Raw genomic sequence first — 26565 nt, 5'->3', positions numbered from 1 at the left:
AATTTATTAAGTTATTAGCTGCCTGCATAATTAAACATTCCGTCATACTCGATATTCCATAATATTGTATCAACATATGTTCAGTACTTATTTTAATGTACTTGAACTGTTTTTTGGATCTGCTGCCTGAAAGGTGGTTTTAATAAAATATATAGGATTATTTGATGTTGGAATATTAGTCACAAAATACACTCAAGATGGTCTGCTATGCACACTTAGGTAGAAACCTATGCCCAGAAAAGTACATGGTTAAAAAAAAAATAAAGAGTACAAATTTGGAGGTTGAATGCAGAGGCAGGAGACTGTTAAGAAATGAAAGACAAAGCTACATTTCAGTTTCTTTAACTGCTGATTAAAAGTACTCAGATAAAAAGTAAAGAGTAATCAGAACAAAAGGGAAAAATGATTTAAGGACAATCAGAAAGTTGAAGCCAGTTCAGCAAAGACCAAGACAGGAGAGTATGTTATACTATCAAAGCCACCAGCTGGGGATTTAAAACTGATCCAGAAAAGAAATGGAGTGGTAAGAGAAATGTAACCCTATCAAAACAGAGTAGCCATTACTTGTTTCAAAGAGTGGCCTCATCACGACTACGGATGCTTCAGACGTGGGTCTGGAAATGTGAGTCATACAGAGCATTCTTTAAACAGAAAGATACTGAACACCTTTAAAAATAGTCTGGGCAGTGGTGAGTTCGAAACCAGCCTGGTCTATAGAGTGAGTTCCAGGACAGCCAGGACTCCACAGAGAGACCCTGTCTGGAGGGAGGGATGAGGGGGAAGTCTGTTATACCTTTTAATTTCTTTATTTAAAAAAAAATTAAATGTATTATTTGTGAACATCACAGCTCACATATGGAGGGGAGAAGGGAGAGAATAACTCTGCGAAGTCAGTTTTCTCCTCCTCTAGGTCGGTTCCAGGATAAAAAGCAGATCACCAGGTTTGTGTGGCAAGAGCCTTTGCCTACTGAGCCATGTCCCTAGCCCTGAATTATACTTTTTAACTAGTAATTTTGATCAAGACAGTTAGAGATATCTTGTGCCCCCTGGGACATGAAGCCACTTTAAATAGCTAATATCGGTACCCAATTCCCCCAAAAGGATGTAAATTGGAAAAGCACTACTCTAAAATGGATCAAGAAATAAAATCAAGTCTATCTAACTTGAAAGAGAATAATCAAAGCATTCAATATTTCTCAATGCAATTTTTCAGACATTTCTGCATATAAAAATACCATTTGGAATATCTGCATTAGTACTGAAAATCAAAACAATAATAAGCCATTTTGGCTTATGTTTATAGCCTTCATTTTCAACTGCTTGTGTTTTTTGTTTTTTTGCAGTAAGTACTGATTTAAGTTTTAAAAGTTTAGGAGGGAATTCATTAGCAGTAGTTAATCTCTAATTTAAACAACCATATTTCTGGTGAGCATGAACTCCCTCATGAAAGGAGATGATGGCCCTTACAATATACATGGAATACTTTGAGCTATGAGTTGAATAAAAGTACCAGACTAAAATGATCTCTCAACATCACAAACATTACTGTCTAGTGAGAGGCAGGACAAACTGAGAAAATTAGCTGTGTCCTCGGGAAGCACAGCCAGCCTGAACAAGAAGTATGCGTGCAAGGCTGGCAACCCATGCCTAGCAGAGCTTGGAGAATTTACCATGCTACTCCGATTTTACCTAACATGTTGTGCAAGGTAGACAACCAAACTGGCCAGATCATGTGGATACATCCTCTGAGGTCTATCATTTACAAAATTTTACATGAACTTACTATAGTTTGGATAATATTTTTAGACTTATTTATTTTGTTTTATGTATATGAGTGTTTTGCCTACAATGTGCATCACATACATGGCTGGTGTCCGAAGAGGTCAGAAGAGGGTATCCTGGATTTAGAGTTATGGATGGTTGTGAACCATCATGTGGGTGCTCAGAACCAAACCCAAGTCTTTTTCAAGAGCAACAAGTGACCTTCAGTGATAAACCAACTCTCTTGCCTATTTGGAAATATTTTAAATGAAGCTTTATATTTAATATGTATAAAAATGTAAGAAATTATTCGATACCAATTTGACTAGGTTTAGAATCACCTAAGAGATGATGAGACACACCCAGGGATATCTGAGAGGACATATGCCGGTTAACTGTGGTGGGAAGAGCAATGGTGAGCAGTCCTGTCCAGTGGCCTGGGGCCCTGGATGAAGTAAAAGGTGAAAAATGGAAAAACAAAACAAAACAGTAGAGCAGCAGCTTTTCCCCTTTCCGCTTTCTGGCCTGCATTACATGGAGGCTCTCTTCTTAATTCCTTCATATATATATATATATATATATATATATATATATATATATATATATCTTTGGGTATTAAAAGAACTATTTAAAGGTACTGATTTATAAAAGTCACTGTAACTAATGACATAAAGGAATGACTCCCTTCAGATAACCGATTTTACTAGCCTCTGAAATTTCAATGATAAACACATGAATACAAACGTCTTCCTTAGACTCCCTGGAGAAAGAGAAGAAAAAAAGCTCCTGCAGTTTATTCAAAAGAACCTGTTGAAAGGTCACAGTGCAGGAAGGTGAAGCACAGCAGCACATAATGTCAGTCTCCACTCCCGAGTTTACAAACACAAACCACAGTGAATTTCTGTTCAATGGAGTGGTGATGTAGAAATAAGCAATTCACCTGCCAGTTTTTCTAACAGGAATTTTTATGTGCAACATAAACCAGCAAGAATATTGCTCACCTTCAAATAAATTGCCAAGAGTGATGCTGTGGCACAAACAGTTCATTTAAATCATTTACTGAGTATTTGCTTAAAGCCCTACGTGGCTCTGAGCAAGAGGCTCCCTCTTCTAAACTCAGGAAGCTTGGCACCCATAAACTCAACGACATGTGACTAAGATCATAAATTAGGATCAAATTGGCTTCATTCCAAGGAAGGATGTACAGATGGTTCAACATATCCGAATTGATCAAAATAATACACCATATATCCAGAACCAGGCACATGCATCACAATATTGTCCCAACTGATGCAGAAAAAGCCTTTGACAAAATTCAACATGACTTTAACATAAAAGCTCTAAAGATACTAGAAACAAAAGGCATATGCCCCAATATAACAAGGCTAATTATGACAGACCAGTGGTCAACACTATACTGAACATGGGAAAAGCAGGAAGCTATTGTGTTTTCTTAGAAAATTCTCACCTTAATGGCTGTTATTTTCCATGTTTTTCTTTTAGGTTTTACAGTTTTCTTGGGGTCACTTAGGATTTATTGGGGGAATACAAAAGGAAGACAGATCTGAGAAATATTAAAACTTTGACTCCATGAGCCAGCAGGGAAGTAGAGAGGCAGTGAAGATGGGAAGTTAATGTGGTTGGTTGCCAGGGAAGATTTAAACCAAAACAACAGCATTCTTTGCTAAGCAAATAGCGTCACAGGATCAAGCCTATTTCTAACCACAGTGATCCTTCCTTATCCACACAGAATGTTCTAAATCTTCCAGTGGATGCCTAAAATCACAAATGGCACCGTCACAGTATAATTTCTTCCCTCTATATGAATACCTTTGACAAAGCTTGACTTACAAGCTGTCTACAGTGAGATTTACAATAACATTTTAGGTAAAATAACTACAGCAATATCCAGTAATAAAATCCCCAGCATGACTACTACTGAGCTTTGAGGGCATTAGTATATGAAGCACATAATGAAGAGAAGGGTAGAAACCAGGTAAGAGGGAGTGATGCACCTCACCACTCTCCCCATTCAAGCAGTAATCTGTGCTTGTGCTTTCAAGTCTTCGCTCGCATGCTGACCACTCTTTCCGGCGGTATTTTGATCTCAGTGGAGCCACGCCCCCTCCATAAACCTAGTGTGCATTTTCTTTTGACTCCCAGACATTCCACCAACTTCTTCAGTCCTTGCCCCACACTCTTCTCTTGAGTCAAGTCTTTCTTTCAAATTCAGTCTCCTACTCTCTAAAGCCCCTTCTTGCCAATCCTACCTCTAAATTGTTGGTTTGAAGGCTCCCAACTCCCTCAATTAGATTATGGAGGTAGTTTTTTTTTAATGAATCTCCCAGCCTAACCTTTCTAACTGGAAAATCCATCTGTGAGCTCCCTGCTTAAAATCCTTTCATTATATGCCACTGTTTTACATGATAATAACAAGCACTATTGTTTACTTCCTACTATTTCCTATTTGCCAAGGGGTTTATAAAGTGTATTTTAAGAATATTATATGGGAAAATTGGAATTGATATCCAGGTGATCAGGCTCAGTTCTGTGATTTCTTCCAGACAAAGACAACTTCTTTAATATTGCGTTTTCCTTTGGGTTCTAAATCCTACTTGTCAACCCTTACCTCATGCTACAGCCTTTCTGACTGTACTCTAACCAAACCAAAACCATGCATATTCCTAGAATTGTATCCCCTTCTACCCAGACTGAATCCACCTTCATTTCCAGGGTCATGTTTATCCCCAGGCAACATTAGCTGCCACATATCAATGACACAGTCAAAGATTTTACAATCTCACAATACTCTGGTTGACTATGTCGTATTATATTCTATACTGGATCACTGTTTATCACCTATTCCTTTTAATAAATTCAAAGTGACTAATGCAAGGACTCCATTTCTCATATTGTTAAGGCATTGCCTAAAGTACTGAGTAAAAAAAAAACAGTTACAAGAATAAATTATCACTCAAGAAATGGTCAGTGCACCCAACACATGGGGGTCACACAAAAATGCAAGAAACTTAACTGGACACACCGTTTTAGGCAATCAAGGTCTTGCACAAGCAACTTAGTGCTGCAATAAAAGAGCATCCTTAGAGGTTTTTAAACAGGGGTGGGGGGCAAATTGATGTGAAAAAATAAAGAGCAGAATGTGATAAAGGTTGAGAGGCTGGAGACAAGTAAAAAGTCCACAAGAAAGCTTCGGGAAGTAAGTGCTCACACTGAGAACAGCTGATTTCCATAAGCTAACAAACACCCCACTTTCACTGCTCTCTATTCTTACTGTTGCCTGTTTAAATCCTTCCATATGAATCATTTTATTATATTTTGTATCACCTCAAAAAATTAGCAAGGAAAAGGAATTTTATGTCTAAAGCTCAACAGTAAGTAGGTCAGAGCAGAAGGTTCCAAGAACAGCCATGCAAAATACTAAGACTGCCCCCCACCCCACCCCCCACTCCCCCCACACAGAGTGAGGGCAGGGAAGGCAGGTGGTGGAGACTGAGCACTCAGAAGACAAAGAGGGAGAAATGGGCCACGGTGCAATAGGGACTTCACTCCAGATACTCATGAGCAGGCCAGTCCAGGGCACAACCTGGCCAGATTCGGATGTGACCGCTGTGTGTGGCCACAGGAGCCTTCACAGAAAGTACTCGACAGGCTTCTGTGCAAAACTCCTCCTTACAAAGTCCAGCTCAAGTTCCTATTTCTGCTTCTCTGAGAACTACCTTCTGGTTGTATCCACGTGTGATGGATGGATGAATTGGCCAGCCTCTGAGGGTCACCAATCCCATTCATGAGGGACGACCCTCATGACCTAATCACATTCTAAATGTCTGACATCTTAATACAATCACTTCGTGTCTGTGACATCTACATAAGAAGCATCCAGGGGAAGCTAGGCTTGGCTGCAGCCCCCTCTGTCTGGGAGAAGGTAGACAACGTCTAAGGCTGTGGGATGAGCAGCTGTTTCAGCACAGTTCTTGTGGCTGGAATTTTGAAGGGTCCTTATTTTTACATATAATATATACATTTTCTATTTTCATTTTCTGTTCCCCAGCACACTTTTAATTTATATTTTAGAATTTATATATATATATATATGAGATATGGTATGAATACATGTCATATATGTAATTTAAAAAAACAAGAAACAAAACCAGAGACCAGCTCACAGTCAAACACTATATGCTGACCAGCTTTCATGATGATGCTCTGGCTCCATCTTTTAGCAGAGAGGTACAGTTCCCGTGACTGCTTCTTCACCTGTTGCTGACATGTCGGTAATAAACACTTTGTTTTTAATTGAGATGGCAAAGTTGTAATAAACTATTTATCAAATTAGTAAATCTTGATGACTCTTAATTGATCAACATGATAGACATATTTACCACAGTGGCAAAAACTCAGAATCATTTAGAACCTGTCTTCTCTTTCATACTCACATGCTTAAATACAGTATTTATATATTTGGTAGTAATGGTTTCATAAGGAAAAAAAATCGCCAGATCAACCTTTCTAACGTGAAACAGTAAGAAAGGCAAAATTCCTTCTGTTAAAAGCTATGAAACTTTCCTTTTACACAATGATTCACGCGGGCTCTATAAAAATCCTCTCAAGCTATCAGAACCCGATCACCTTACAAACTCTGTGTGTGTGTGTGTGTGTGTGTGTGTGTGTGTGTGTGTGTGTGTGTGTGACTTCTCAGTTCTTATTCTCAGCAAGGAGACCGCACAGAAAGGATAAAACGATGGTATGGAAAGTTACCATCTCCTCTCCAGTTGGACTCTCTATTGCAGAGTTATTGCTTCCATGTGTTTAAAAAAGAAGGAAAAAAAAGGAAAGAACCCTCTAAGCAACCACAATCCCTAAAATTTTTGGCGCTCTTATTGAATATTGAATCCAGAGGGGGGGGAACTATTTTTTATTATCACACAATTATACCAGAGTTGGAGATTTGTCATTATGGGAATGTGCGGGAAACTAATAAAGGTTGGTTTCCAGAAGGTTTACAGGAATCACACTATGTATCTAAAGCTGTGAAAGTGCCTCCGACTGTTTGGTCTTAACATTTGGATGTGTAATTACTGTGTCGGGCACCAGATTCACAATTACATAAAACAACTTAATTTGGGGGGAATTAAAAGGGACGAAGTTAATGCTTCTTTTGTACAGTAAAGATACTGTTTTTGAAAGATCTGTGGTGATACGAAGCTGAGGAACAAACACAATACAAAACTCATTTTCTGAAAACAATGAAATTGTGGCTCAACGCCACAATGAGGAGGTCAAGGAATTACTTTAAAATCTATAGTCTTTGCCCTTCTTCACACGCCAGGGTTCAAATGTAAGATCTCCAGGACCTCAAGTTTCAGCGTGTGTCAAATGAAAGGAGAGGGCGAAAACGTTCCCGCACCCCAAAGTGAGAACAGATGGAAATGTAGAATTGGATGGGGAGAGACAGGGATGCTTTGAGGGAAGGACCACGAAATCGCTCCCAGTGGGGGGCAAACATACCAGACCTCAGCTGCTTCTGCCTCCCCCTTCACGTCCAAATTTAATCTGATGTTCTTGATTAAATATTTTCCTTTCATTCTTATCAGTATTTCTCAATACACAGAAATTTTAGAAGGGGCTATTAATAAATGTGTGAATGATTTCTACAGACTCAACATAAGGTAGTCATTTCTCTGGTGAATTTAGCATTATTTCACAATAAAACTATTTACAGTAATGTTAATAATAATATAAGGGGCTGTATGAGAAAGAAGAAACAGCTCTGAAGAGTGAGATGTGTACTCTAAATGTCTCGCCTGATCAAAGAGCCATCTGCTGTAAATTAAAGTTATGTAAATAAATTAGGACTATATTTTATACTCATTCTTCTCATATTTTATTGCTATAACTAAAAATAATCTTTCCACAGTAATGCCAACAATACCATGCTATTATTGTCAAGGTGTTTTGTAGCACACTCTGATGCTTCTAATAATATAAAATAATATAAAACTTAAAAAGCTATTTTTTGTATGGTGCTCAAATCTCAGTGTTTTTTTACTTTGACTATGAGTAATAATTTAAAATATAAGTGAAACATTTTCAGATTTCCAAGAATTTTCAGAGTTTCGTGTATTTAAAAACAGTAATTTTACTGTTTTATAACTATTCTCTTAAGACATTATTTTATAAGCAATTTTAAAGAATTAGCCAAGAGTTTATAAAAAGCTGCCATGTGTGTTCCAAACAATAACATGTGGGTTGCAATGCTATAACTTAAACATTTCATATAAAACTCAGGATTCTTTGATACAATGAAAACCGGATATTTTAGTGAGGAGTGACCAAGTCCAGAGCACATTCTCATCTACAGTTTCAAGCTGCTTCCCCCAGCGACAATGAAAACCTTTTCCTCGGACATTTCCTTTGTCTTCTGCCCAGAAAGTTGACTTTGAACACCATATCCCTATTTTATCTTTTCTAACCTTACAAGGTCCACACATCAAAAAGAAATGCAGAAGTATGAATCACTCCAAGTGGTGAAAGCAACTATAACTCACTTCAGGGACTTCATTGAAAACAACCCACAGCACTGGCAACCTGATCCAGGTTTCACTGGCGGGAGGCTGAAGAGCGTCCACCTCACTTAGCTGGACACATGCATAAAGCAATTGCTGAAATCACTTCGACTTATTTTTAAACATTACTTCTAAAAAGGAAAAAGCTCACATCTCCAGCTTCCTTTTTTTTTTTTTTTTTTAACCAGTAGGAAAAAGCAATAAAAGGCAAACACACTCATTAAGATTTATTTAGATTCACTTTCTGTATTCTGGGTTTATGCAAATAAGGCTTGAATTAAGACAAAACAAAATTATAATTACCCAAAACGTTAACTACAAACCCCCTACAAATTTTACAATATTACCTAATTCACCTGGTACTTCACTAGTTGAATGATTTCTCTTCTGAAGCAGACAATTTTATAATGAATTCAAAATTTCTATGTTCCTCTTGGGGCTGAAGGACTCTCAGAAAAGATTGCATATTTATTCTCTGAGCATTGACTCAAAATTCCTGGGCTGGTTCAAGATCTTTCCCGTCTTTACAAGGCTGTCAGTCACAGCATTTTAGTAACAAACAAGAATCTGGTTAAAAAGGGAACCAGTTGAGGCTATTGTTTCAGGTGAACACCTAAGGAGCTACGGTCGATCTGTGGGCACCGGGGCGTGGTACAAGCTGCCTTGCCTTGCTGCATTCATGCTATGGTACAAATACAATTACACAGTGGGTAATCTCTCTGTCAACTTCTAATACCATAAATCATCTCACAGTTTCAGGACCTGACTGTGGCACACTCTTTGTGATCTTTGGTCCTGGCAAGCTGCAATGGCAGTGTTTAAACTCCTAACCCTGTGTTCTGAAATGAGGATTTGCTAATGTATTCTTGGGGCTGGAGAGTCATTTTTCCATAAACATGAGTCCACATAAGAGACACTAGATTAGATCATCTTTCTAAATCCATTCCAGTCTGAAAACTGTATTAGACTCTACAGCAGCCTACCAATAGAGATCACATTTTAAAAGCAAGCTCGGGGGGGAAGAAATTTTTATAAAGAGATACAAATTCCAAGTCCAACTACCTTCTACTAGTTTTCCTTGTACAATTATATGCAAATGACATTTGGGATAAGCCATGAGATTATGCAAGCAGTGGGTTTGTCAGGGTTCCTATCCACAGCAAATGTTCCGCTCCTGGAGGCTGCAGTACACTACTACAGAGTTATCAGGAGTCAGAAAATGCAGTTTCTTTTGCCAATTCTGCCTCTGGCTTGAAACAACATCTTGGTATTACAGTGATTATTCCTGCAGCCTCATTCTTAAAAGATTTGGTACATTATATTACTCAATAATTAGTGTATAATGCAAACCAAGTATTCGTGATACTTAAACGGTATTGAGTAAACAGAAAAACAAAACACTGACCAACCTCAAAAAGTCACTTTTTTCAACCTTTCATATAACTGTATAGATGATGTACAGTTTTATTTTCATTGAATATAATTATTTAGATTTAGTTTTTAAAATATTTTGTTCAAATCTGTTTCATACTATTATTTTAAAAAGTCTATGTAATATAACTAACTAGCACATGAACTATTTTACTGGAAAAAGTCATTTGCTGATTAAAAATTTAAAATTAATTTACAACATGGTTCTTTCACTGTAACGTCTATGAAACCATTAACCCCATACTTGTGCATGTTCTACTAGATGTATTTTAATAATTAAAGAATCATGGTATCAGAAAACAGAAGAAAAGCATTTACAAAATTTAAAGATATTCTGAGTTTAAAATGCATGTAATTTATATTTTGATTACTTAATTTTTAAATTTAAAAAATAAAATTCTTTCGCATTGTACATATTTATGACACATGTATGAATAAAAAAAGTTTAAGTAAAATTCACTTGAAAAGAAGTCTATGGGACTTTCCACATTACACAGTATCTTATGTGAACATTTTAAAAATGAAAGTGTTTATTTCTCAAGTTCCACACACTGATTACTAATTAAACTGATAAATATTTTTTGAAATTAGCTACTTTTGACAGATTTAAGGGTGAATACTATAAATTTCTAAGATGAATTTCATAACCAACCTACTTCATAACAATACTAAGTTTTATTACAAGGGGATGATTAGGTTGATATGTAAAAAGAGTTCCCTTTCCCCATTAAGGTAGCAAACACAGCTTATTTTATTCATCTCATTTTTATTCTTCCATAAAGGATTTTTCCACTTTGATTAATTTAAATTTTCTTCTGTGGGGATATAATTACACCCTTAGCTGAAGGACAGTACAGTCTCAACGGGAAATGTACATATTCCAAAAGTTCATATTTCAGAATTTGGCGATAAGCAATCTTTCCTTCCAGAGCAGACACGCACAACCGCACAAGTGTTCGGTCGGCGCTGTGTTACTCTACCTGGACTGTGGAGCTGATCTCCGACGCAAAGCCGCCGGTCAAGGGAGCCTCGTGACTGATCAGCAGTCGCCCCGTCTTGATCACAGACTGAAAGAGAAAAGGGGAACCTGATGTTGAAGAGAATACATATTTTAAGCATATGATGGCGTTTTCATTTGCTAATAAAAAACAAACTGCTTAAATTCCGTAAATAAAAAGCAGTAAGCTGATCTTATGTTTAGTAAGTTATTACAAATGGCTTTCAGAAAATTGGGTGGATTTTCGTACTGTCAAGAAATTTTAATGTAGCTTATAATCTTAGCATGAAAGAAAAATGAGATTTATAACTCCATATAGTATATAATTTAAAACTCATGCCTATTTTATAGGATTTTTTTTTGTTATAAGTGAATAACTGTTTCATATGTCCATATCTTGGTCTGATTTTTCCATCTTTTTACTTAAGACTCGAAATGCTTTTTGGGTTGGGGGCATATGACATGTAAGTCCATATACAACAATAGTCTTAAGAAATATTGGTTGCAGAAAAGGGAAAACACCAAAACAGTATGAAAACACCATTGTGAAGGAAAAAGAGGAGCCAGTACATCCTTGAGAGACTTGCCAGTAAGAAGTCACTCTGGAAATGAGGGGTTACGACCGTCTTCATAACGGGCACTAAAATCTGGTTAATGACCCCAGTGCCACATCAACATGAAAAGGGTCATAATGACATAATCTCGGTGGCTTACAATGGGCATGATAGACCAGGTACGAACATAAATCAAAAGGTGTGGCTACAATGTCACAGCAGAATGCCGGCTGTGTTGGGGGGGAAAACTACTAAAATTTACAAGTTACTGCCTCAAATACATTAAACCATATTAGCGGAGAAGAGTAAATTCTTTTCTAAATTGCTACCAATGTTATTACTTCTCTTTAAAAAAAAATCTACTATTTTATGAATTTTAAGCAAAAGACATATGTCTAAAAGAAAAGATCTCACTCAATCTGGACAATTCTGGTCTAGAATTCAAAGAGAATGACAGCAGCTTCTGTCAGCAGATGGTAAGCCTCAAGATCTGGGCAGTTATTAAGTAGTGACTGAAGAACAGGAGGTGTAAGAACGCCATTAAAAAAACAAAAATATGAAGAGCTGACATTTGGCTTTCTATGGCTGTCGTAATTTGACATTTTTAAAAATCCCAATTAAACTTCAATGTGCTGGGCTAGAAATGATGGCATACAAACATTCTAAAATAGAGAAAATAAAAACAAATATATTTTTAAAATATCCTCTAAGAGATGTTCCTGCCTTGGTTAATCAGCTGGAACAACCCATTTGCTGGACAGATCTCTGAAAGCTCTGCAACACAGAGCCCTGCCAGTATAACACAACCAATGAAGCAGCTAATAGCACCCAAGCCAGACGGTGTAGGTTAATGTCTAACAGGTCGGAATGAGAGACTTCCCTAAACATGCTGCTCTTATCCTAAAACTCCATACAATGTACTAGTCCTTTATAACTCAGGTTGGGGCCTATTCAAGATCAAATAACAACATTTAGAATGAACATTGAAATCCAGCAAGCAATCAGAGCATATTGTCTATATGGTTCCAGCAACCTATAGAGCCAAAACTCTAAGGTGGGGGGAGGTGGATATGTGTGTGTGTGTGTGTGTGTGTGTGTGTGTGTGTGTGTGTATGCATGTATAGAGAGAGGGAGAGAGGATAGATAGATAGATAGATAGATAGATAGATAGATAGATAGATAGATAGAGACAGACAGAGATCATATATGTCTATGATGTAGGAGAAATGTAAGAGAATATATAGAGAAATGTTTTCAGCTCTGACAGTTCAAGCAGCATGATATGCAAATATACAGAATCAAGACCTTCTGAGCATCTCTCAGGAAGAAAATGGCTACACAAATGCACCTCCACACCATAGAGTACTGTGGAGCCACAGAAAAGATTGACAAAACGGAAAGATGTCCAAAGTCAATTAGAAAAATAAGCAACTTCAAGGATGATAGCTCATTTTTGTGAAAAGTGATGAGACACATACCCTTTTAAACACATATGTTCTTAGAAATATACCTCCTACATAATCATTGTTTCTCCTGAAAAACGGTAGGTAAGGGGGCACATACAAGGGATTTCAAACACTCTTATGTCATTGGGTTATTGAAAGTATTCTCAGTAAGTCTAAATAATTGAAAATAAAGGAAAGGCCCATGAATTAATGCTAAACTGACAAATCACTATGTTCATAAACTCCTAAGAAACAGAAATGTTTTAAATAATATCTTAGGATTCCCTTCAAAACCTTTGGGTCACAGACCACAGGAACAAACAGTCACATTAAAATCGCTGGAAGCCAGCCTCCACCTGCCACCTTCTTGGTTTCATGCAAAACCATACGAAGCTCCTTGCCAAGCATCCTTCAAAGCAATGGACCTCAGACAGAATGACAGCCCATTGGTGTGAGAGGGTAAAGCCAGATATCTCTGTCTGTGCTTAACATAAAAATGTGCTGTCATTCTCAGATAAAGAATGTTGCTATCAGAACTGTAGCAGCAAGTCCAGAAATTCCTGAAACACCAAGAACTAGAGGGCAGATGGAACAGAACATAGCCTTTACTTTGGATGTGTGGAGATGCCCACTTGCACTCCTACAAGTAAAAGAGAGCATGCAAAGAAGAGGCACACAGAAACATTATTAGAATCACAGTTATCATAGATACCACCAGGGCCCCTGCTCTGAGCCATGGATTTTGTGCCCACTATTTCATTGAATTTGGAAAGTACTCAAGTTTCTTTTTTTTTTATGCTTAAAACTATCTCTGATCCCTGGAAAGCATCTACATGTATGAAGAAACACTGCTATTTTCATCCATGTTCCCTAGGAATTACCATCTATTTGATTGTCTGAATATTATAGTTCAATCATTTCATGAGGCAGAACAGAAACTCAGTATGGCATATGCTTTTCATCACTCACATTTTTAGTTTGCTAAGATCCTAAATTGTTTTTTCTGCTCCATTTATTATTTTCACTTTTTTAATATTGTAGTCAATATTGAGATCACTCCAAATTTATAAAACATAATTCTATCATTTGTGGTTCAATTAAATATCTGTTAAAATCAAGTTTAATTTTCAATGATCATACATACACCTAGGCAAACTTTAAAACGTAGAACTGCCTAGAAATTTCTTTACAAAATTGGTACTTTCCTGAACTCCCTTAAAATTAGTATGGTGTTTTCCAAAGGTGGTTGCTATTAGCTTTTTAAAAATACAAAATGATAGACATAAATACTAATACTTTTCTTCTAAAAAAAGAGAGAAGCTTAAAGTTTTAAGTTGTCAAGTTCCCATCTAAGATAAGTACTTCTCCGTTTAAAAAAATTAAAGTGTTCAAACAACGTTTCAATAAGAAAGCTAAACCAATCAAAGCCAGGAAAAATCACATAGGCTGGATTTTCCAGTTCCTGCTTCCTCAACTTTTTACCACTAAAAACTGCCCCTGGGTTATGGTCTGTGGCACAAGGGGCTCCGCTGAGTCAGAGGCAACAAACGCCACCAGCACAGGCTCAGCCAATTAAAGATTAGGACTGAGAAAAGCTTCTCCGTGTTTTTCTCCACATTCCAAAAATAGGAGACTCTGTTCCACGCCTGGTAAAACCTTAAAGGCTGCCCCCCAAAAGGTTACTCACCATTTCAAGCTCTTTTACCAGACACAGGCAGCCTCCTGTCACAGGAGAGGCAAGCAAAATGGGGACATGAGAGGTCACAGATAAATACGATGCCCTGTTGTGGTGGAACCCTAGTTTGGGAATCCATGGCTTTCCCCCACCTACTATGCTCAGCCTAAGCATCTGTAGGAATGGGGAGAAGCTCAGCCTATCTATATACGACAGCTAACACAACGGTCTGAATTTAGGAGACGCTCCAAACAAGTCAGACCAAACTCCATGAAAACAAATGTTTAAAGACATTGCATGTCATCTTTGTACACTCATACGATTACAAAATCCATTTTAAGATAACCTAGAAATACACCTTAGCACATCCTGCAATGATTTGAAGAAAAACTCCAAATTAATGGAATTTTAACATACCTTTTTATCTGTTGATTTAAAGCAATTTTTAGCTATTAGAGTAAAGCATAAAATTCATACCTATATACAGGTCCCCTGTGGTGTGTCACACATGCAGGCTAATGTCACTTGAGCAACAAGATACCACTCGCTGCAGAGCTAAGCTGTACTCCACGAAAATGGTCATGCAGACGCTGGCTGCCCAAATGCTGGACATATGTTTTAGTGAATGTAGCCTTTAAAGATTTCACACAATCCAACCGGGAAAACTATTAAGCTGTCATTCCAGGGGAAAACGATACAGACAGGCAGACCATTAAGTTTGCATATGCTTGGAAGTACAACACCAGCATTCAGAAAGCAGTGTGTGTGCATGCATGCGTGTGTGTGTGTGTGCGTGTGCGTGTGCGTGTGCGTGTGTGTGTGTGTGTGTTATTTCTTAAAATCTATAGCAAAACTTCTCCCTAGAGACAATTCAATCCTTACCAGCACCAAGGTGAGCAAGATATTCAAGTTGGCAAGATACAATAAGAATATAATATTCTGGATAGGCAATTTATCAACTTCTATCACTATAAAAATGAGGACCACAAATGAAACACCAAAGCTAGCCTTCAACAGTAATCACAATGATTGGCAAAGTCACAACATGTTTCACTTATGGAACACGTTACTTGGTAATTACGCAATCTAGAATTTGTTAAGGACACAGTATTGATGAGCTTCAAATATCAATGGGAATGAATTAGGTAAGTATTTTGAAACATTTTCATGTGTAGTAGCCAAACACATCTCACAGAGGGGGAAAAAAAGGAACACACAATTAGTCACAGGCTGACAAATGTATCACTAGATGCCTGGAGACCAGTATTTATCAGCATGCCTGGTGCACATGACTGGACCACTGGCCAGTGTTCCACTGGAGAAATACCAACATTAAAAAGAGCCGTCGAGAGCTCTAGGGAGAGTTCTGAAAAGTCCATTTTGGCAAAGATAGTGCTGGCAGGGCTACAAATATTTCATATTGTAGGAAAGTAGTGTAAACTGAGAAAAACTGAATCCCTGCGGCTTTGTCGCCCCTGTGGGAAAGGAGGTAAAGGAACAGCGAGAAAACAATGACCGCTGAACAATATCCAGGAGGAAGACACGAGAGGACTCCCCCACCTCCCACGCACTGGTGTGATATGTGCAGACACTCTCCATGGTTCACACTCTCCTCCACTCTTTTGAAAACCACAGTGGAAATCCCGAAGAACTTTAGAAAAACGACTTTGACAAAATTTTGAGTGTCCATGACTCTAAAAGCTACTTCACAATGCTTTCGGTAAGCCTGCTGGTGCCAGCCGGCCTTTACCTCTGCAGTTGGCTTTTACATTGCCCTCTCAGCCCAAAGCATGTGAGCCGCGGGCTACTCTGAGAACACAAGCCATGTTCTTCCACCTCTGCCTTTCCCTAAGCCACCAGACATTCTATCCTTTCTGGAGACCCATCTCTCCAACCCTGCCTGGTCCCCACAACAAGCTGGACTTTCTCTTGCTTTCAAGTCCCCTGGTACTATTTTCTCGGTTTATTATCAGAATTTTCCATTTGACAATAATACTAGGACCTTTCATAAAAACGTAAAACCAGGATATAGGGGTAAGCCTCAAAGACCAGGACGCAAGTAACATACATTGCTACGTCCCTCTTAAAAACATTTCTGATTTACTTCACAAACCCCCTGCAGCTGTCCTAACCTAACACACCATGCACTAAACCGGAGTCGGAACATAGTGCATGACACATTATGCATTCAACTGAGCTGATACACTCATTTAATGTTGTTTGGGGAGACATACATAGCTTATTAAAGTATAAAATTTTTTATGTTGGATTTTTGTTTTTGTTTTGTCATTTGCTTTTGAGAAATGTTCCTTTTTACTGAGGAAGGAGTTCTATTCTACCTCCTCCCACAAATGCTAACTCACTCATTTAACACCATGAAATTCACTATGCAATATTCTGTCTCTAACCAAAATATGTAACACACAGCTGCAGTTGAGTTTGAGGGTGTTCAGCAGACTGTATTGTGTTGATTTTAAATGTATGAGCAGAGTGACTCCCACTCCAAACCCGACAATGCTCTAATCTCTTAGGAAGACGTCCTGCTGTCAGAAAGGTAGTGGGAGGGAATCCTGAAAACAACCCCCCAAAGGTCCTAATCCTAGAAGCCTAACGGCCAACCCATCCCGCCTGTTTCCTACTCCGAGCAAAATACATTTCTGTTTTGATGCGCCTTTTTATAAATGCACAGTTATGGCCAACATACCAACACGGGGTTGGTGCTAAACACAAGTTTCTCCTTCCACTTGACAAAAGATCACGATGAGGCAAAGGCACTGTCCTAGACTCGTGGATATTTTTAGATATGCAGGTAAGTATGGGGATGGATGGATGTAGTGCGGCTTTAAAGTCTTTTATTGTAGTACATTCATCCTGTTTGCCTAAACATCATACAAATCTAAGGCGCAACATTTTCTTTTTTCTTCTGCCAAAATAACTCCTCCAAGACTGAAGCAGCAACTGCTCATGTTCTCTTGGTCCTTCATTCTCAGCATGTTCCTATCATTTTCTCAGTAGGGTTTGAAAATAGGCCGAACTTGAACTCAAGAGATCTGCCTGCCTCTCCCCTCTCCCCTCTGCCCTCTGCCCTCTGCCCTCTGCCTCCCCAGAAGCAGAATGGCTGGATTGTACCATAATCCTATGTCTAACTATGCTGCACCGTTTCATACATCCACTAAGAATGACATGAGTTCTAATCGCAATGCCAGCTGTCTTCTATGCTTTTTATTGCAGTCATAACTGATAAATATAAGGTTGTAACTAACTTTTGGTTTAATTGGCATTTACCTAAAAACCAGAGGTGTTGACCGTCTTTTCATATGCTTACTGGGCATCTGTATACTCTCCTTGGAAAAAAATATTTATTCAAGCCCCTTGCCTCTTTTTTTTTTTTTAATCACCAGGCTTCCCTCCGTCCCACCCCCACCCCCGTTGATACTGAAGACCTCCATACATGTGATTTGTTTTTTAAACTGGCCCCTTTGGGGACCATCCTATCCTGATGGGAAAGCCTCGACTGTTCACCATGCCCTCTATCCTTAAACATCCATCATCTACTCTGGTTTCTTCACCATTTTGAAACAAATACAAATAAACGTTTTCCCTAACGTCTCCAATATTAATCTTTTCCCAGATTGACTGTCCATGACAGCCCTTCTCTCCCGAAAATCCTCACTGGAAAACCAGCTACTCAAAATCTCAATCATTACAAATAAACGGTATCCAGTGCCCATAAAAACAGTGCAAGCTTGTTCGACATCACAGAACCCACTGAGTCTCAGGTCTGTTCCATACAGTGCCAGTAACCAGAGATACTGAATGGCAATCAAGAAAGCTTAGAACATTAGTATAAACCAGAAAATCACTTTCCTCACCATTTTATTTAAGTATGTATGTAAATTTCTCAATAAACTTTTAATGTTGTATAAATTCCAAAGGTCACTAGTTCACATCAAAAATAACATCTTGAGTCATGAGGTAGTACTAGGGAAAGCAAGCAAATTAACTCAGGTCCCCCAAGGGTTATAACTTCAATTGCCACAACCTCCTAGGGGAAAACATTCCCTCAAAACAAAGAAGTTTAAAGACTGTATTAAGAAATAAATAGTAGATAAAAATGAAAGAAAGAACGTTGCTATTAAAATGAAGTTCATTTGTTCAGAAATTCCTTGAAGAATTTTGAATTTCAACACGTTTGTCCTTTTCTAAAATAACAGCAAAAAAACAAACTGTATTTTTCTCTCCTTGAAAAAACAACAATTACTACAATTACAACTAATTACTTATGATGGCCAGACGTAGTATTTCCCCCATGTTAACAACAGGGGGAAATACTACGTCTGGCCATCATAAGAATGAAAACTGGTAGAAACTGACATAATCCAGCTGTGCTCCCAGCTTAACGTGAAAACTAAGAAAGCGACCCAAACTCCAACCAAGGCGTCGGCCAGTTACATTTTACATGGTTGTTCTAAGCATGTATCAAGGGTACAGCTCTCCCAGAAGCCAGTTGGTTGCCTACCAAGGTAATACTTCTCCACAAAATGATCAAAAGTACAAACATGGCTACACTTCTACATCACCATGGATAAACTGTTTCATTTCCTAAAACTTGGTCTAACTCTATTAGAATAAATGGATTTTTAGTACATTACAAAATGAAAATCACATGTAATTCATAATCCATGGTCAAGGCTAAAAATCTTCTGGGTCTTTCTTGGATGCAAACAGTGTTATAGGAAAACTTCAAGAATATTTCCGCAAAAGTACAGACTAGGCATATAAAACAAAGACAGTATAGGAGTAAACTATAAATCTTTCATATTTTCATTAAAACTAAGATCATAGAAGTAAACTGTTAATATGACAGGTGGGCTCAGGAAAGAATCCTTAAGCAGAGAGAGTATCATGTCACCACAGAACACTTGGAACACTTGCCTACTACTTGGTAAAGAAAGTTAAAAACACAGAGGCATGAAAAGTTCAAGGCCAGGAATTATAGCCTCAAAAGTCAATGTTACTGGAATATTAATACTATGTAATGATAGTTATCAAGATGTCTCAGTATTTTTAATCAGTTTATAAGGTTAAATTTTTTCAGGAATTTTTACTTCCTGCAGTGTCAATATTCTCCTTATTGATTTCTAACTCTCTAGTTACAATGTTTTTGTGGGCATGGACTGGTAGAAATGTTCAAGAAGACTGTCTTCCTCCCTCACTTTCCGTAAGAACTGATCAGAAAGAGGAAAATCATCCCTGTTACTGGAAAGCTAGCCAACTACCCAGGGCTAATGGACTCAAGGCTCTTGGAGGAGAGTCTACAGCTGCCTTTTTACTAAAGCGGCATGATCCCCAACTACATTCTAAGTATTTGTCCTCACACCCACAGATAGGTGCAGTTCTCACCCCTCATCAAGAAAACTTCTCTTTGCAAGAGATGGAGACCATTACAGAAACACACATCCAATCAAAACGTAGAGTTGCAGAGCCCAGTCCCAAGGGATCCATCTGCAGCCCAGCTCCTGCACCCAAGGTTCAGGGGACACTGCAGAAGAGCGGGGTGGACTGCAAGACTGGAAGAGCCAGAGGGAGTCCTCTGTGAGACTGTCTCCTGAAATGTCAGAAGCTATACCATGAAGTCTCTCCAACATGGCTGCCCAAAGACAAGAATGCATAGACCTTCTAACATGGACAGGGCAAAGCTCACGAGACCTCAACCCTAGAAAAAGAACGAGAGGCAACTAAGGATACTGGAGAGAAAGAGTCTTCCACAGGGAAAAAACACACCAAGTGGTTATCCAATACTAAGTGGTCAGCCCTGAACACATAAACACACAAGTAGCATTACATGGGCTGAACAGGTTGTATTTATGTATTTAGAAATACACACACACACACACACACACACACACCATATGTATATACAACAATGATTAAAGAAAAAGAGGCCACAAATTTGAAAGAAAGCAAATAGGGTGGGTATGTAAGAAGGTTTAGAAGGAGGAAAAGGAAAGAGGAAACTATGTAATTATAATCTAAAAAATTCCTGAATCCAGAAGAAAAAAGAAAGTCAGAGGTATTTCAGATAAACGAACCAGGTACTTTGAATGCTTAGGAAGAAAAGAAAGCACCTTCCAAAGCAGTAGACAGCAGAATATGACATAGATCAGGCCGGCAGGAATCAACCAGAAACTGAGAGAACAAAACAAAGGGTCAGAGAAGCTAAGAGCCACTTATTGGGAAGGATAATCATCCTCTAATCTCCAGCTCAACACTCACTGAGAGAGGTGGTGTGGTGATAGTGTGTCCCCCAATATATTGACACCCTAATCAACTTACCTGGGGTCAGAAAACAGAACTGCCACTAGATAGACATAGAGTCCAGAAAACTGTTACACACACACCTTTAATCCTAGCATTCCAGAGGCAGAGATCTGTCTGGATCTCTGTGAGTTCAAAGCCACACTGGAAACAGCCAGGCATGGTGACTCACGCCTTTAATCCCAGGAAGTGATGGCAGGAAGCAGAAAGGTATATAAGGCATGAGGGCCAGGAACTAGAGTTTTTGTTAAGCTTTTAACTTTTAGCATCAGTTCAGCTGAGATCCATTTGGAAGAGCATTCAGAGGCTTTCAGTCTGAGGAAACAGGATCAGCTGAGGAATTAGCAAGGTGAGGTTGGATGTGGCTTGTTCTGTTTCTCCGATCATTCAGCATTCACCCCAATACCTGGCTCCGGGTTTGTTTTTATTAATAAGACCTTTTAAGGTTTGTGCTACAAGAAGGACTAATAAAATCAGATGCCAGAGCAGTTGATAACAGACACCCCTAAAACCCAAAGTGTCCAGGCTGGGAGATGGCGCAGGAGCTCAGAAGGCTTACCACTCCTGCAGAGGACCTGTGTTTAGTTCTCAGGACCCAGGTCAGGTGGTTCACAACTGCCCTGACTCCAGCTCTAGGAAATACTACACCTCTGGCCTCTGTGGGCACCCATACACATGTGTGCACGTGCATGTGCACACATACACACACACAAGTACACTCATAGGTATTACATATAACTTAAAAGAATGATAAAACTCTTTTTATATAATTTTATCTATATGACCTTGAAGGTCAGAAGAGGGCATCTGATCCCCTGGAAGTGGAGCTACAGGCAGTTATGATCCATCATGGGTGTGCTAGAAATCAAACCAAGGTCCTCTACAAGAACAGTACATGTTCCTAACTGCTGGGACATCTCTCCAGCCACCTCGCTGGGACATCTCTCCAGGCACCCCGCTCCCAAATAAATCTTTTTTTTTTTAATTGTTCTAAATGTCTTCAGTAGATGAGATGCATTTTCATTGGTGTTCTGTAATAGTTTCCTTTGAGACTGAAACATTCCATCCTGCAGGGAAATGCCTTAAGAAGTTAAACAACTCAAAGTAGCTTTAGGAAGTCCCCGAAACTGAACAGATTCACTAGGCCCATCTCTGACAGAGTAAACAATAAAAGCTGAGCTGCAAAGAAGACTTTCAAAGGAGAAAAGCTGCAAAAAGGACTTTGAGACCAGACCAGCTGCCTAGAAGAAGCAGAAACCAGCCGAACTGCCTGGAAGAGGTTTAGACCAGCTGAGCCACTTGGAAAGGACACTCTCCACCTTGTTGAGCTGCCTGCAGGCTGTGCAGTGTGCTCCAGGTTCCCAGCTTTTGTGAGCCGTCATTCACACTGGTGTAGGCCTCAAAGACAGACGCAGCTGTCTTTGAGTCACTTCTGCTCCTGTAAGTAACCTGTCACCCATATTCCTAAGTAACCCCAATAAAATTCCTTGGACTTTGATGGTATCCATACTTTGGTCGGCCATGAGCTCCCTACCTGTATATTGCATCTAGACTTGTATATTGCATCTCCCCAGGAAAATTTTTGTCACACAACAACTTGAGAAAGCCTAAATTCCCTTGATAGATAAAAGTCTCAAAACTACTTTATAAACCTAAATTACATAATACTTAAGTGTACTGAGCGTATATAAACTCCTATGCAGGTAGCTCAGCAAGATGGTTACCTTCAAATGTCAGCTTGACACCGTCTTCACACCTGGCTAGAGTCTCAATGAAGTCTAGATTGTGTTGGCCTGTGTCTGTTAAGGACTGTCTTGAGTACACTGGCCAATTTGAGAAGTTTCAGACTGTAAGTAGGTAAGGTTATTCCCTGGGTTTGGGTCCTTGGCTATATAAAAGGAGAAAATAAGCTGAGCACAAGCATGATGGATTCATTCTCTCTGATCTTGGCCATGGATGTAATTAGCTGCTTCAAATTCCTGCTGCCTTAGCCTGCCGACGATGATGAACTGTAACCTGGAGCTGGGAGCTAGAAGATATCCTTTCTCCCCTAAGTTGCTTTCATCAAGTCTTTCATCACAGCAAAAGAAATTACAATAGGATACATTCAGGTCCAACCAGGAACCAAAGGAATATCAAGATATCTATACAGGCCAAAAGAAAAATTCTATTCGCGTCTCTCCCTTAGTCCCAGACTTCGAAGAAGTGGCAAAAAAAAGGAAGTCAGTGGACTGTTTCCACTGCCTTAACTACCAGGTTTTAAAAAGTCCAGAGTAAACATATCCCCTATGCTCAGAAGGCTAAAACAGAAAAGTTGTCAAGGCAATGGACAGTTAAAGATCTTGGTGATACCTGGCATTCTCCATCCCTAGTCTCCTTGACAACACAACACTATCCCTGCCCCAGGACCTCTCTCTTATAACATTGGTGTTGTGTTGAAAGAACACATACAAACAAAGAGTCATTATAACCTGGGAGAAGGAATGAAGGGCTCTGGGAAAGAATCAGAACCCAAAGAGTCTGAGGATATGGGTAAAAACTGACACTTGTATCAGTTGGAGCATCAGTGACAGGAACATACGGAGGCTGGTACACTTTTTTTTTTTTAACTAACTCTTGTCACATAACACCTTAAAGAGTAGATATCCACACTAGCCAGTCTGTTCTCCTCACCAGGACACTATCACTGCTTAAGAAACAGCAACCCAACTAAGAAGAAAGCCCCCTGCTGCCCTGCCTCAGGTAAGGTGTAGCACCACCTGCTGTGGATATCGCTCTGTATAAATAAAATGCTGATTGGCCAATAGCCAGGCAGGAAGTATAGGCGGGACAAACAAAAAAGAGAATTCTGGGAAGTGGAAGGCTGAGGGCAGAGAGACACTGCCAGCCGCCGCCATGACAAGCAGCATGTGAAGATGCTGGTAAGCCATGAGCCACGTGGCAAGGTATAGATTTATAGAAATGGGTTAATTTAAGATATAAGAACAATTAACAAGAAGCCTGAGCCATTAGGCCAAACAGTTTAAATAATATAAGTGTCTGTGTGTTTATTTTATAAGTGGGCTGTTGGACTGCCAGGGCTTGGCAGGACCCAGAGAGAAAACTCTCTAGCTACAACCACAAAAGTAGCTCAACCATGCTGCTGTACCCTTATCACTAGCTCAGAGGCTTTGCATCCATCCTTTGCTGCTTCAGAACACTTTAATCAGCAGAACTTCAGGCAGGCTAATGATGAATAGATATCTATAAGCTGACTTTCTTTTTTGTTGTTTTAAAGAAAAAGTAACGTTTTTAATTTTTTTTGCCCCTAAGATGCATTTTAACAAAGAAGGAAATGCCTTAAACACTGTCATGTCCTCTACTTGGAATCAAAGTCAAATTTGTGCTAGTTTTCTGTGAGTAAGCCTGAGAAAACAATAAAGTCCCTTCAAATTCCTCAACATGTGAGGCCTCAGCTCAGCTTGCTGGCCTTTTACCCCTAGATGACTACCTTCCAGAGGCAACCAGAAGTGGTAAAAACTACTCTTTAATACTTCTGGACTTTCAGGTTTAAATTACTACTCATCTGTCACTGTGTTGTGTTCTGTTTCAAACATGAAAGGGAAGGGTTGAGTCCACAAGAGGAAACAGTTTAATATGGTAGATGGGGGCTCAGAACAGATTAAAAAGAAAAAGTTAATATGGAAGACACTCATATACAGCCAAAAAATTTAAATGAAAAGGATATGTATGTAGGGCAGTATTACAATTCTTAAAGTGTGTATTTTTCCTACGCATAATAAATTAATTATTTGACTTAAAAGATATAGTGTAAAAACAAGTATGTGTGTTGCTCCACATAAGATACTTAACACAATCTATAGTAGTGTGTGTGTGTGTGTGTGTGTGTGTGTGTGTGTGTGTGTAGGTATTTTGTCTTTGTGTATTTTTGTGGATGGGAGAAGATAGTAAGACAAAAAAGAAAAAAAACCTAAGATTTTTTAACCCAAAGCAATGAATCATCTCAGCATCAGCATACAACAGCAACTGTTCTCAGGCCCTCAAGACAGACAGACACTCAATTAACTCACCTGTCAAAGGAGTAAACACTATCTACTTTCCCTTGCTTTTTTTTTGGTTTTTTGAGACAGGGTTTCTCTGTGTAGTTTTGGTGCCTATCCTAGATCTCACTCTGTAGACCAGGCTGGCCTCGAACTCACAGAGATCCATCTGGCTCTGCCTCCCAAGTGCTGGGATTAAAGGCGTGCACCACCACCACCCGGCTCTTTTCCTTTTTTAAAATTGTCTCACAGACATAATTCTAAGAACTTATAACTCCAGTGGGGAAATGTATTCCTAATACTCTGGGTATTCACATTTGTAAGCAGTTACAGAAACTCCTTGCATCACGAAACTGCAAGACTTTAGAGTGAAACCATCCACCACTGAGTCTACAAATCTGAAAATATTCTTTCCTGTTACTCAATAATTATTTAATCAGAAGCCTCTGTTTTGAACTATGTTGCTATTTTTAAAAATGTACTCAGCCAACTACATTTATTATGAGTAAATTATTAACAACTATACCTCCTTTCTGAAGATCTACGCAGATGCCAGACACAGTATCTTGTTTAGAAAGCAGGGCTGAAGCCTACAATGAAGGCTCACCAGACATCATTAGTACTAGGACAAATGCTACTCAACAGAGCCAAGGAAGAGCCAGCCTGAGACTGCTCTTTCCAAAATGTGACTCTGAGGATTTAAATCAGTATCTTTACATTTACAACGTGTGTGTGTGGGGGGGGGGGGGGTATGAGAGAGAGAAAGATTTAAAGAATAAATTCAATATCATGAGACACTTATTGACTTAAACTTATTATTTGCCGCCAGTCATAATCCACAGGGAAAGGAACAGGTTCTCAAAGACAAGCACATGAGAGAACTTCCAGCCTTGATGTTGAAATCACAAAGGCAGAGCACACCGGGGTGAACATCTTTTGCTTATGGCAGTCATGCCACCAGACACCTGTACTCACAGCCCTGCCACTGGCTCATTGACCCATCTGTTGTCCATAAACAACCAGTATTGACACATGCGTGCTCTAAGATGAGGAAATAGTAAACTCAGCACACTGGTCATACTGTTTCCTCAGGAGCTTAAGATCCATTCCACAGGAAATCATATACCACATCCAACTTGGGAACGTCTACCCACAATGTGCTCTGAGCACACAGAGCCTAGCCCACAGCTTGAAACAGCGTGCCCCAGCACCACTCTCCATGAGACACAGGAAGAATTCTTCTGTTTTTGTGATCCTGTAACATACAATGCTGTTTGCATTTTTGGAGTGCCTCTCCACCCTACACTGTACAATGATGTTGTGACTGCTAGTTCTAAAGGGTTGGTGGCGACTCAAATGTTTGTCCTTTATTTTTTATAAATAAGAATACTTGAGGACTTAATCGCCAAATGGTTTTGTTTGTTTGGTTTGTTTTATTTTGAACAGAAAAACTGGAAGCCAGTACCAACAGAAAGACTGGAATGAATTATCTTCCATAGAAGATTAACAGTGCTTGCCTTCAATAGTATGCTAGAAAAATCACATCAATTAGTATGCTACATTCTTCACAGATAATTACAGCCCTTATTTTCTTTCCATGTTGTAGTTTGTGACACTACAATGTACTGTTAGCAAAAAAAAAAAAAAAAAAAAAAAAAAAAACAGTAAAGCATAAACTCAGTGGAGACCAGGCTTGCCAGCGCCTTCAAAAGGTATACAATCCAGATTACTGAATCTATTTCTTAAAGCATACACAAATC

General features: G+C 39.0%; 1 protein-coding gene across 5 annotated transcripts in view; it reads right to left on the bottom strand.

The window, feature by feature from the left end:
• The window catches only part of Bckdhb (branched chain keto acid dehydrogenase E1 subunit beta), a 297770-nt gene that overhangs the window by 157086 nt on the left and 114119 nt on the right, over positions 1–26565 (bottom strand). For all 5 annotated transcript variants that reach the window (XM_052715541.1, XM_052715561.1, XM_052715572.1 and 2 more), the window contains exon 9: positions 10757–10843. In XM_052715541.1, the coding sequence (XP_052571501.1) occupies positions 10757–10843 (87 nt within the window). The remainder of the gene's footprint in view (positions 1–10756; positions 10844–26565) is intronic.

This window comes from Peromyscus californicus, unplaced genomic scaffold (genome assembly GCF_007827085.1).
Source record: "Peromyscus californicus insignis strain IS unplaced genomic scaffold, ASM782708v3 Scaffold_11__1_contigs__length_118956290, whole genome shotgun sequence".
Lineage (NCBI taxonomy): Eukaryota > Metazoa > Chordata > Mammalia > Rodentia > Cricetidae > Peromyscus > Peromyscus californicus.
The sequence above is the reverse complement of the archived record's forward strand: the minus strand, read 5'-3'. Positions and strand labels throughout refer to the sequence as shown.